The sequence below is a fragment of the Portunus trituberculatus genome, chromosome 16 (genome assembly GCF_017591435.1).
Source record: "Portunus trituberculatus isolate SZX2019 chromosome 16, ASM1759143v1, whole genome shotgun sequence".
NCBI lineage: Eukaryota > Metazoa > Arthropoda > Malacostraca > Decapoda > Portunidae > Portunus > Portunus trituberculatus.
In genome coordinates this window covers 15,556,957-15,571,061 of record NC_059270.1, presented here as the reverse complement: position 1 = coordinate 15,571,061, position 14,105 = coordinate 15,556,957, and the positions used below count along the sequence as shown (strand labels likewise).

Genomic DNA, 14,105 nt, shown 5'->3' with positions numbered 1-14,105 from the left:
ATACAACGAGACCTGGATAGGCTGATAGCATGGGCAGACAGGTGGCAGATGGAGTTTAATTCTAAAAAGTGTCAGGTTATGCATTTAGGTAAAGACAACACAAACTTTAGCTATGAGATGGAGGGATGTTGGCTAGAGGCAGTAGAGGAAGGAAAGGATTTAGGAGTAGTGATAGACAGGACTATGAAATTTTCAAAGCAATGTTTAGAAGCAAGAAATAGGGCAAATAGGATCCTAGGTTTTATAAATAGAAATGTTAGATATAAAAGTAAGGAAGTGGTTTGTAGCTTATATAATTCCTATGTTAGGCCCCATTTAGAGTATTGCATACAGGCCTGGTCACCCCATTATAGGCAGGATATCAACATGTTAGAAGCAGTTCAGAGAAGAGCAACTAGGATGATACCAGCATTAAAGCGCCTGGAGTATAGAGATAGATTAAAGGAATTAAACATGTTTTCATTTGAGAGGAGATGTATAAGAGAGGATATGATAGAGTTATTTAAAATGTTCTCAGATACAAACTACATAGATGTGAGATCTTTCTTTACCTTAGAGGAGGGAAGTAGGACTAGAAATCATGGCAGGAAGATTAGAAAGCAAGGCTGCAGGTTAGATATAAGAAAATATTTCTTTAGTCATAGGGTGGTAGACTTCTGGAATGCATTGCCAGAGATGGTTGTAAATAGCACTAGTTTGACAATGTTTAAAAACAGATTAGATAAGCACTTAAATTTATCATATTTATAATTATGTTTAGCGCTGCATGATATTTTTTATAAGAAATTTACTATAGTTAAACAAGACATGATCCCCATGTATGGGGATCACAGATTGTAGAGGAATTCGCTGCAGGACCTAGCCCTGTTAATGGGCCAAATATTTAGAATTAGTATATAATGTATTGTGTACTTGTAAGTGTATCTTTAAGTACTGATGACGAAGTCGCTGTGCGACTGATACAGGATAACCTAGATGGGCCCTGGTGGCCCTTTGTTATCCTGTTATGTTATGTTATGTTATGTTGTATATATATATATATATATATATATATATATATATATATATATATATATATATATATATATATATATATATATATATATATATATATATATATATATATATATATATATATATATATATATATATATATATATATATATATATATATATATATATATATATATATATATATATATATATATATATATATATATATATATATATATATATATATATATATATATATATATATATATATATATATTATTTATTTAAATATTTATTTTATTTATTTGTTTTAGGCTCGTGTCTACAGAAGAGTCAAGACTCAAGAAAGAGTTGGCAACAGCGGGCAGCGGGCACTTCTAACACTTTCCACACAAACACCATTATGATGGAAGGAATTACTGACCAGGAGGCGTTTCTTCATCTGTGGCAGAAGAGAAACCTGGAGACAGAGAATCACGATCTCCCCAGACGGGTTGACACAATGGGATTTAACCTCGGTCAGCTGAACTTTTTGAGAACCGCAGTCAGGTGAGTGCTGTGTTTTGTGATGATGGTATTTTGCTATTTTTTTGCTAGTGACCAGAAATTAAGTTGATAAACTATGGTTAATGTTTATTATCAGCCCTTGTCAATAACCCACTTTACATTTGTTATTATTATTATTATTATTATTTATATTTTATTTTAACCATAGTCATCCCTAGTTTCGTGCGTTGTCTCGCCTCCGGTGTGCAATGGCCTTAAAGCCTTTTAAAAGGAACTTAGCTGTAAAAAATGTAGGTCTAGAGGCCAAAATTATTTTGCCCTATTGTGCTGCTCAGGAGTCAGCATTTACAGGCATTTCTTGATTTATGTGAGGGTTGCACTCTTGTAGAGATCGCTCAGTGTAAAAATCACACAAGGTGAAAATGATTACTGAGCAAAACTGTTCAGTATATACCAAATCTGGAGCATTGCATTCAGCTGACATTCCTCTGCCTCTGGACATCACACGTTCAAAATTTTTTTGTGATGTCACAATGTAAAAAAACTGCTAGCAGCTGGGACAAGTTTTGCTGATAGCAATTCCACTGGCTAGGCAACAAATCTACCCAGTACCTCTAGCATTACCACCCACATATTGACACATGCTAACCTGCCTTAGGTTGAAAGACATGAGTTGTGTGATATTTACGATATGTTGGGTAAGTCACTGGGAGAGGAGAGCGGCGATGTCAACACTAGTGGTGTGCGAGTGACAATGAAATATTTGCAACATTTTTTATTATCCCATTAAGATGTGTATAGTAATTATGAAATAATTCTAGGAAGCCCATTTAAAGCCAAGCTTTTTGGACACTGCACTAAAGGGTAGCATGTTGGCTGTAGGAGCACTGGGCGACACCTGATAACTGCAACATGAAACTAAGCTAGCCGCGCAACTTGATTTTCTTGTCATGTTATTCTAAATATTCCACGAAATTTGAAAAAAAAGACTACCTTTCTTACCTCGTGTTATTTCAAAATTGTATAATATAAATACAAATAAATTGAGAAATATCTGTACTGTTGACCCCTCGCTAACTGGGAAGGAAGTTTGGTCCAATAGACAAGAATGTCAGACTTAAGTGAATTTCTCACCCCCCGCTCTGAAAAAAAATAAAAAGGACGGGTGGGTCAACTTGGACTTTAGGGGGTGGCGGTGCAGGATTAAAATATTTTGGGATTATTATCTCTCTGAAACCTTCAGTCCCCAAATTACCAGATGGTTTACTTTATTTTGGGATAATTAAATACCCTTCCCATCAGGCAGCCATTTTTAAATGTCTCATGCAGTTGCATCATAGCATGACTCACCCTGAAAAATTATGTATCACTTAATGCTTGTGTCTATGCAAAAATTTTTACATGAATATTTTTCTCTTGATAAATGTCAACCTTTGATGTGTGTGTGTGTGTGTGTGTTTCACTGTTTGATCTGCTGCAGTCTCTGATGAGACAGCCAGGCGTTACCCTATGGAACGAGCTCAGAGCTCATTATTTCCGATCTTCGGATAGGCCTGAGACCAGGCACACACACACACCGGGACAACAAGGTCACAACTCCTCGATTTACATCCTGTACCTACTCACTGCTAGGTGAACAGGGCTACGTGAAAGGAGACACACCAAATATCTCCACCCGACCGGGGAATCGAACCCTGGTCCTCTGGCTTGTGAAGCCAGCGCTCTAACCACTGAGCTACCGGGCGTGTGTATATACCTAGTTGTATTTACCTAGTTGTAGTTTTACAGGGCCTGGGCTTTATGCTGTGGCCCGTCTCCATATCTACACTTATCCAATCTTACTTTAAAAGTGTGCACACTCGTTGCAGACACTACTTCTTCATCTAAACTGTTCCACGTCTCAATACATCTCTGGAAACTATGTGTGTGTGTGTGTGTGTGTGTGTGTGTGTGTGTGTGTGTGTGTGTGTTTGTGTCTTGCACTCAGTGACTCAGTACATGGCCAGGTGTCAAGAGGGGTCATGTGCCATTTACCTTTACTTTTCAGAAATAACTCCTTACAGGCATAAGTTGACTAGAATTATAATCAGAAACTTCATGAAAAGAAGACAACAAGAAATAAATGTATAATTGTGAGACAGCTGTGAGACCCTTGCCTCATCCTATGCCTCACTGTCACCTTCATCATCCTCTCTCTATATCATAAGACTGCTATGATCTTTTCAAAAATTTTTTTTTTTTTCTTTCTACCTTCATGATCACATTAATACAATAATTATTTTTTCTTTTTTATCATGATTTTTTTTTACATGTATGCAAGATAGGTGCAATTTTAATTGTATGAAAGTGTGTCTTACCTGAAGGAGTAATGGCATCACACTGAATGCAGTGAAGCTTGCTTGTGTCAAGATCAAGATCACTGATCAGCAATTATTTATTTTGTTTTGGTTCATATAGTGTATGGTCATTTAGGCAAATTCTTCCTGATTGGTGTCATTCTATGTAAATTACCAGTGAGTATGCCCTATTATATATTGTTGCCTTGAAAGATAGAGTTGTTTTGTGGTGTAGTACCAATCATCACTTTGTTTACATGTGCAAACATGTCTGGGGTTTGATTTTAGAGCCTCTGTTGCCATAGACTTACCACCAACCACTGCCTTAATGCTGAAACTTGGCCTCATTGGATACAGGCTCATTTCCTGAGACGTTTTATTGGAGAAAAGGTGTGTTGCACAAACCATCAAATATGGTACATTTGAATCATTAAATATGGTAGGTACATTACATCCAAGAGCTTCCTTCATATGAGCCATAAAACTATACATAATAAACTTTTGTAGAATATAGTATGATAACATGGAGTATTGGCTCTGTCTTGCTAAGTAGTGATCTTTGTCATTATTATGTCTAATAAATAGGTAATTATTTTTTCCCATATCATCTATATTATGGTGTAATGATTAGAGCTGGACACTTTCGTACCTCGCTATGCACCTCCGCTCCTCCGTACCTGGTGACCACCAAACGAGATGTGTAGGTCCGAAGTGCGGAAAAATTTTCAAAAGTGCAGAAGTATCAGGTACGGAAAGGCAATATTTTAAGTCAGTACCTCCGCACCTAAAACGTGGGGAAAGACAAAATTTTAAGTTCGTACCTCCGCACCTGAGACAGGTCCAGAAAAGCGAAATTTTGAATCCGTACTTCTGCACCTTAGATTTTCAAGGAAAAAAGATAAAGACGACAGTCCGCACTCCATAGCATTACTTTCGGCCATTTTTGGAGGTCAGAGCTACAAAGCATATTTTCCTGCCATTTGAGTGACGTCATTCATTTAGGTCTAAGCATGCTCCCCCCCTCTCTCTCTCTCTCTCTCTCTCTCTCTCTCTCTCTCTCTCTCTCTCTCTCTCTCTCTCTCTCTCTCTGATGATAATAATGATAATAATAATAATGATTGTAATAATAATAATAATAATAAATTACAATGACTTTCAGTTACTGCTAACCATACATACATTGCAATGATTGCAAGCATACATAATCCCTATTTTGTTTAATATATATTATATATATATACAGTCTGCGCCAAAAGTTTGTGCGGCTCCGACGCAACAAGCGTAACACAAATGAGAGTGAGCCCTACATATTATTAACCTTTGTATTGAACTTTTTTTTGTGTCATAGAGGCATCCTTTAACTGTCCAGCAATCTTACAGTAGTTTTCCCTATAATATGGCTTCTCCATTTTCTCTATATTAGTGAACGATACTCTACGCAATGTATCGCCCGGTATCGCGTGACGAGGCAGTGGTGAGGACCATGGATGATTATGATCGTCATACCCAACTTTATGCATATATTGATTGATCGAACATGACTCACTAAGATGGCATTTTTCAAACTTATGACAGACGAAAGATAGATACGTCTGTTCTCATTATAATAACGAAGGTTAATGGACAGCTGAAATAGCCCTTTATCTGTGAATTACATTTTATGGTAACATAATTCACCGATAGAGACAGGCTGTCGAGTCTCTCTCATAGCCAGCTGATAATGACATTGTACATCAGGCAGTGTCAGTGCAACGCTCTGCTACTGTAACTGCCTTGGGGTATGTTTCACTGGCTCCAAGCTGGCAGTTTTTTTCAAACGGTCTGCGAGTAAGGTGACCTTGACACAGTCTCATTGTTCCCTACATGGAGTATATGGAAAATCCCAGGCACTCTACAAAGGAGCAGCTGGCAAGCTTTGTGTCCCTCTACAGGTCAGCGCAGTCTGTAAAGGATATTTCTAAAATTGTAGGATTGGCAGAACGAACTGTTCAAAAGTGGGTCAAGCGTTACAAGAATGGTGGCACCCTGGATTTACCGGAGCATGGACACCGCTCTGGGAGGCCATTAAAAGTTACACAACGGACTGCTAATATAATCAGGCAGCAAGTCGAGGGTAACCCACAGATTTCAGCAAGTGAAATAAAGGAAAATAAACCACTTTTGCTGGCTGATGTCTCCAAGAGGACGGTGCAGCGTACCCTCCACGACAGGCTACAATACCGCAGCTGTCGCCCTCGCCGCAAGCCTCGTCTCACTCAGCAGCAAGTAAGGAACAGGATTGCTTTCTGCTGGAAATATTTAGAGTGGGATGCAGCAAAGTGGCAGCGGGTCCTGTGGAGTGATGAATCACTTTTTTCTGTGGCTGGGAACAGAGGTGGGAATGTGTACCGTTGCAGTGGCAGCGACCCGCTTGACCCACGCTACACACACCTGACTGAAAAATTCCCTGACAGTGTTATGGTGTGGAGTGCTTTTGGGTACCATGGCCAGGGACAATTAGTTGTGCTGCCGAGGAATGAAAACCTCAATAAAAACACCTACCTGGAGCTTTTGTGTGACCACCTGCTTGATTGTTTTGAGGCTTGCCAGACTGACATTTTTATGCAGGATGGGGCACCATGTCATACTGCCCGTGATGTACAGCAGTGGCTAAAAGACTGTCAGGTAGATTTTATTGTAGACTGGTCAGGAAATTCTCCAGATTTAAATCCCATCAAAAACCTGTGGGCCATCATTAAAAGGGATCTAAGGCAGCTTGACACACGCACCATCCCGCAGCTGATCGAGGCAGTGCAGCAGGCGTGGAGGAATATCGACGCAGAACATCTAAAAAACTTAGCTGATTCTGTACCTAAATGTCTCAAGGAGTGCCTGAAGAAGAAAGGAAGACCATTGAAATACTAACCATTTGTAAGTACCCATTATATTACTGTTAATGTACTGTTTGATGCCGCTTACAGTTATTGTGTTGGTGCCGCAAGAACTTTTGCGCGGACTATATATATATATATATATATATATATATATATATATATATATATATATATATATATATATATATATATATATATATATATATATATATATATATATATATATATATATACAGTAATATTCCGCTTAACGAACGTTCGTTTAACGAATTTCCGGTTTAACGTACTATATAAAGTTAGCCCAAAAATCCGCATAACGTACAACCACATTCGTTTTAGCGAATTTTCTGGGTTTGAATTTGCCGGGTGAGGGACCGTACGCGGTAGTTTCGCTGTGATTGGCTGGCTCACCGCCTCGGTCTCTAGCGCTCCTGGAGCTGGATCCAAGATTCTTTAACGTCAGAGCAACCTCTTGCAGCGAAATGGCATCCATGAATGCTTGGAGGGACGGTGACAAGGTTGGTATCAGGTTGCTCTGAGGTTGCTGGGAACACCACCTCTCCAGGTGGTGTTGCTGTCTATATATGCATTTATGTTCACAAAACAACATTTCTATTAGCTTTTTATAAACCTTGCCCCCAAGAAAGGATTGTTTTGTAATGCATAAAGTGAAATCTTACATGGAATACCAAAAATAAAGCAGAGATGAGATGAGCCACAGGCGAGTGGGAGACCGGCGACTCGGCGCTTCTTCTTCTTATGACCCTTTTAGCCTGCATGTTGTCTTTCCCCATGATATTTGTTTCCCTTCCTCTATTGCCTGCTATAATGGATATCATATCTTAGTGTTCATATACCCTCATGCCATGAGGATAACCTTGACTGTGGAACTGAGTGACAGTGAATTATTAATGAAATACCATGGTATTTCATTAATAATTCACTGTCACTCAGTGCCACGGAGTCGAGGTTATCCTCATGGCATGAGCGCATATGAATACTAAGATATGATATCCATTATAGCAGGCAATAGAGGAGTGGAAACAAATATCATGGGGAAAGACAACACGCAGGCTAAAAGGGTCATAAGAAGAAGAAGTGGCTGAGTCGCCGCAAGTCTCCGCCTGCCTGTGGTTCATCTCATCTCTGCTTTATTTTTGGTATTCCATGTAAGATTTCACTTAATGCATTACAAAACAATCCTCTTGGGGCAAGTTTTGTAAAAGCTAATAGAAATGTTGTTTTGTGAACATAAATGAGAATGTGAGAGAATTTGTACGTAGCTCCTCTGACTTCCAATGACTCATATGGCATCATAAAGTAGTGGTACACCGGTGGCCCAATATGCTGCCAAACGTATATATATATATATATATATATATATATATATATATATATATATATATATATATATATATATATATATATATATATATATATATATATATATATTTTTAACCCATGTGGTATGTTGGGGACCAGCCCAGAATGCATCCCCCCCCTATTTCCATTATTTCCTATGGGAAAATTACATCCGCTTAACGAATTTTCGCTCTACGAACAGCTTTGACACCCTCTATCCTGTTTGTTAAGCGGAGTATTACTGTATATATAGTCATACCTTGCCGAACATGAATCTCGCATATACACGAATCGGTAAAATATACCATATTTCGCCGAGCACGACTTTGACTTGCGATTGCACGATTTGGTCCCCATTTGAATCTCCAGCTGGTCCTGTGTTACTGTCTTATATATGCATATATGTTCACAAAACAACATTTCTATTAGCTTTTTACAAGCTTTACCTGCAAGAAAGGATTGTTTTGTAATGCATAAAGTGAAGTGTGCTGTCATCCTCTGTCCCGTGGGACAGAAAATGACAGCGCGCAGAGTCAGGCCAATCAACAAGCAGTATGGGTGTCACCGACGCACACACGATCAGCACCCCAGGTATAAATACTGGGTTACAAGCAGAGCTTCCTCAGTTCCTCTGAAGAAGCCACAAGCAAAACTAGTCGAGAATAAACTCAACTCCTTAAACCTGTGTTTCTTTCCACCTCCTCCAATAATAATGATAATAATAATAATAATAATAATAATAATAATAATGACTAATAATTAGACAAGATATAATTTGTAAGTCTTGTCTTAAATGTGTTAAGGGAAGGTGCATCTTGTATGTTTAGGTGGATAGAATTCCATATAGAAGGTCCAAGATATGTGGTTGAGTGTTGGAACTTTGACAATCTGTGTTGGGAGAGAGTGAGCAGGTCATGGTGGTGGTGGTGTAGCCATGCCGTGGGAGAAGGTTGCAAGTGTGGATTTCATTATTATACATGCATGTGGCTTTTGCAAGTTTTGTTATATCATTAAGTTTCAAAATTCTAGTCTGTTGAAAGAGAGGATTTGTGTGCTCTAAGTAGCTGCTGTTGATTATAATTCAAGCAATTTTTGAAGTTGTAAATGCAGAGTTAAATATGTAGAGTATGCAGTGGACCACATTGGATTGCAGTATGTTAGTAGTGAATAGATATGTGCATAGTAAATGGATTTTAGTACATCAGTTGGCATAAAATCTTTGATCTGGTATAACAAAGCAACATGTCTACAAATTTTTAATGTAAAATTAACTATATGAAATTTAGAAGTTAATGAATCATCATAAGTAATGCCAAGAAACTTAAATTTATCTGTTTTTAAGATTGTTCTGTTATTTATGTGTGTATCAGGTAAGTTCTGTATATTTTTAACAGTGAATAGCATGAAGTAAGTTTTGTCAGTCTTGATTGTAAGCCTGTTTCAAAGCCACCATTGGTATAATTTTTGAAGTTCATTATTAACATGGTCATAGACAAGTTGCTGTGTGTCCGGTCCTACTAGGTAAACTGTCATGTCATCTGCAAATAAAATACATTTAGAGTCAGAAAAAATATCACATATCAGAAATATATATTAGGAATAGTATAGGTCCTACTCCTAACACACTGCCTTGCGGAATACCAATAGTAATTAGGGTAGATGATTTCACATCGTTAATGGAAGTGTAGTAGTAGTAGTAGTAGTAGTAATAGTGGTGGTGGTGGTAGTATAGTAGTAGAAATAGTAGTAGTAGTGATAGTAATAGTGGTAGAAATAGTAGTAGTAGTAGTAATAGTAGTAGTAGTAGTGGTAGTAGTAATAGTAGAAGTAAAAGTTGTTGTAATAGTAGCAATAAGATTATCACTCGTGTAAATAGTAATGATAATAATAAGAATAATTATATCAATAGTAATGATAATAGTAGTAATAGTAGTAGTAGTAGTAGTAGTAGTAGTAGTAGTACAGGTTGAACCTCCCAAATCTGGCAACCACCGGACCTTAGACTTGCCGGACCATGGAAAATTCTGAACTATATGTGGTCCCCAAAACACCCTTTATATACTTACCCTGTATTATACAAGTGTAGCTGTAACATTAGTTTGATATATGATAATTGTACATGAAAATAGACATGTGGAAGTGTATAGAAAAACACGTAAATTAAGTTCAGCATGGAAAATTTTTGCCTGCGCCATTATCATCTCGCCGGACACAGGGATGTTACCACTGCGCCGAAGCTTAAACCACTGTATGAGAGCACAGTCTAAATCATTGCTTTTACCCTCCTTAAGTGTTCTACGAACCTCCATGTTCCTCTTGCTCTCACACTCACTGTAAAACTTGAGAAGTTGATTCTTCTGCTTTTTCATATCATAGACGGTTGATGAGTCAATGTTGTATTGTTGGCATAGGGTCCGCACTGAAACACCTTTATCTAGCTTCCTCAATAGGTCCACTTTCTGTTGCACTGATATTGTCATATGTTTGCACTTTTCTTTGGTTCACACACAACACTATCACTTCCTGGTTGCTTGGAAGCCATGTTTAGGGGCAAAAATTACAGAAAAAAATGTTTATGCACCTGGGGGGTTTGCAATGAGCGGCAGCGTGGTACTGATCCAAATTTGACCCAGAACAGGGTTCCCACAAGTAGAAGAAAGCATTAGCTTAGATGTTGCCAATTTTTACTCTAGATTTCACCAAATTACCTTAGATCTGTTGGACCATATCCTGAAAATTACCTTAGTTTTTTCATATATATATATATATATATATATATATATATATATATATATATATATATATATATATATATATATACATATATATATATACATATTTATTTATCTTGATATAAGTGCACATTCTATACTCATGGTACCTTTAATGACATATGAGAGAGAGAGAGAGAGAGAGAGAGAGAGAGAGAGAGAGAACACAATGTGCAAAACCAAAAGTATAAATAACTGACGACTTATGAGTTATACGATTACTTTATCATACTGAATTTTCTAGAAATTATTCTTATAAGATAAACTAGCTGGTCTTCCAATTATTACAAAAAATCATGGTGTTATACTAGCATGTTCAAAATTACTAATTACTATACATAATAGATATTATACTAATATGTAAAAAAAATCAGCCTTTAAGCTGCAAGTTCAATAACACAAAACCAATGAATATCTTACCTCAGGAGTAGACGAGTATTGGGATGCCATCTACTGTGTCCAGCAGTTTGCTACGGTTGTTGTGAACAGAGTACCGACGTCGTCACGACGGAGAGTATTTATAGATGACGAGCCAGTGACGAGTACGGAACGCGTCCGCAACCGGATATGGGAGTCATGATATTCTCGACTTTTGAATTGAACTTGTACTGTACGTGAACCAGACTCGCCAAGTCTTCGTAAAAAATAGTTTGTGGCGCAGAATATACTGGGGTTGTTGTTCAGAACCATAAATATCATCCCATTTTGGCTATTACAGTATATCAGAATTGCATTTAACAATTACCTTAAACACTACCTTAAATATACTCAAATTACCTTAGAAATACCTTAAAAATTGCATTACCTTAGACATTACCTTAAAAGTATCTAAATTACCTTAAACTAAGGTAATTACCTTAAAAGTGAGAGCCCTGACCCAGAATGCCCGGGCTCCAAAACACAGTACAGCGCCGCCGCGTCCTAGCGGCGGTCCAGCAAATAAAAAAATTCCTGCAAACAAAAATTTTTCCAGATGAAAGAATACCGGATTAAGGAGGTTCAACCTGTAGTAGTAGTAGTGGTAGTACTAGTAGTAAAATTAGAAGTAGCAGTAGTAGTGTAAAAATCATAGTAATAGTAGTAGTAGGAATAGGAGGAGGAGGAGGAGGAGGAGGAGTAGTAGTAGTAGTAGTAGTAGTAGTAGTAGTAGTAGTAGTAGTAGTAGTAGCAGCAGCAGCAGCAGCAGCAGCAGCAGCAGCAGCAGCAGCAGTAGTAGTAGTAGTAGTAGTAGTTATAGTAGTAATAGTAGCCATAATAATAGTAATAGTGGCCATAGTATTAGTTCTAGTAACAATGATAGTAGCAGTAGTAATGGTTGTAGTAATTATAGTACATATTAGTAGTAGTAATGACAGTATCACAAGTGGTAATAATATCAGTACAAACTAAAAAAACAAACATTAATAGTAGCAGTAGTGACAATAATAGCAGTGGCATTAATAACAGTAAAAAGCAGTAATAACAGTAACAGTAATAGTAATAGGAATATCAGTAGTAGCAGCAGTAGCATTAGGAGTAGTAGTAGTAGTAGTAGTAGAAGAGGTATCAATTGCTAAATATCATCATAATGGTAAGTTTAGTATTCATATCGCTTGATATAATAATGTTAACAAAAGGATGAAGCGTAAAATAATATGGATGTTCATTATTTAGAATATTGGTAAGTATGCATCATTGTTAATTGGGAAATAAATAAGTAATTATGAAGAGTAACAAGTATGAACAATAAGTAACTAGGAAAAGTATCAGATATGAAATGATAAGCTTATTGTGGCAAGATAACAAGAGTATTTAAGTATATATAGAATAGAGAGTAGAGTATCTAACAGTAAAGGAGTGTTAAGAAGAGGTAAAGGTTGTGCACAAAAGGTAGGAAGTGAGTAGGTCAGACTAATAAGGAAAGAGGGAAAACAGGTCATATATGATATATAGTTATGGCAATTTAAGTAAATAATAAGTAAAGATGGTCATAGTACCAGCACCTGTGTTGGAATTAACTCAACACAGGGGTAGTTTGTAGTACAGGGTATTTACCTAAGAAGTCTGCAAGTGTTGCATCAGTAGTGATAACATGTTTTTGATTAGAGATTTAAAGTTTCACATATATTTTGCCATCATGTGTATAACACTGTTGAAAAAGATCTCTATGCTGTTCTTATTTCCCAAATTTTCTTAAACAATAACGTGCATTTAGGTGTCAAAGTCTCATTGATGTAAAGATTCGGTCTCCCAGTAACACAAGCCCTCATTATTTCATAGTTTTGTTGCCTACTGTGCAGTTTGACAATGATTAGTCTATTTGTGTTCTGTGCACTCCTTGAGCCCAGCCTATGTGCAACGTTTATGTCTTTATGCTCAATATTTATGTGGAGATTATCCTTAATTGATCTTACTACCTTTTCTACAGAGTTCTCGTTCTGTTTTTCTTTTGGCAAATTGGGGCCACTGATTATGAGGATATCCCATCTTTCATATAAATTCACTTCCTCCATTTCATTTTCTAGATGTGTAATCCTATTTTAAAGTTGAGTGATATGGTTTTGTATCCATACCATTGATTGACCTCTTTGGTTGATGATAATCTGCACAGCTTTCACAATGGTATTCACTATTGTCTTACTCTTCCTCTGAGATGTTGACAGTGTCAGAGGTAAGGAGACTCATTATGTTGGCTGGTGAGGTAACTTTAATGGTTGAAACGCTAGTGGTGGTTAACACAGGTGTCACTGCAGTAGGGGGCACTGGAGGGAGTGATGTAGCTGCTTGTTCAGTAGTTGATCCTTGCTTGGCTGCATGTCCAATTTCCTGGTTTTGTTCGTCTTCGTCATCTCTTTGCTGTTGATAGGGCACTATGGCAGAATATTGTCACAGATAGCTCAGCCTATATAAGGATAGGCCTTGGTTCACTGTTGTTAATGACGTCACAGAAATGGGGAGTGGGTCGGAGTGTAATTAGCCACATATTTCCTGTATGTTTACTCCCATGTTATGAGAATTTACATATCCATGACTGACATATCAGTAAAAGCATACCTGGAGCAGCCAATATAGGAACTGGCTGGCGAAATACATAAAACAAAGGTTGGAGAGTAGCATCAACAGTGTAGCAGCACAGCTCAGCTTGGGATGTCTGCTCACCTCACTCACAAAGGAATACATTTCTTTGTTTTTTAATCATTCTTTAAAAATTTTCTCATTACAAGTATTGCATTAGTTCTCTTGCTCTCCAAAAACCCATACTGCTCTGATGATATCTTTTCTTT

The 14,105-nt window shown here is 37.3% G+C and overlaps 1 protein-coding gene across 2 annotated transcripts in view; it reads left to right on the top strand.

The window, feature by feature from the left end:
- The first annotated feature begins 1,325 nt into the window (after positions 1 to 1,325).
- The window catches only part of LOC123504511, a 100,782-nt gene continuing 88,002 nt past the window's right edge, over positions 1,326 to 14,105 (top strand). The window contains exon 1 of one of the 2 annotated variants that reach the window (XM_045255084.1): positions 1,326 to 1,542. In XM_045255084.1, coding sequence (XP_045111019.1) covers positions 1,397 to 1,542 — 146 coding nt within the window. In that variant the 5' untranslated portion in view covers positions 1,326 to 1,396. The remainder of the gene's footprint in view (positions 1,543 to 14,105) is intronic. The other variant, XM_045255083.1, reaches the window with a different exon arrangement.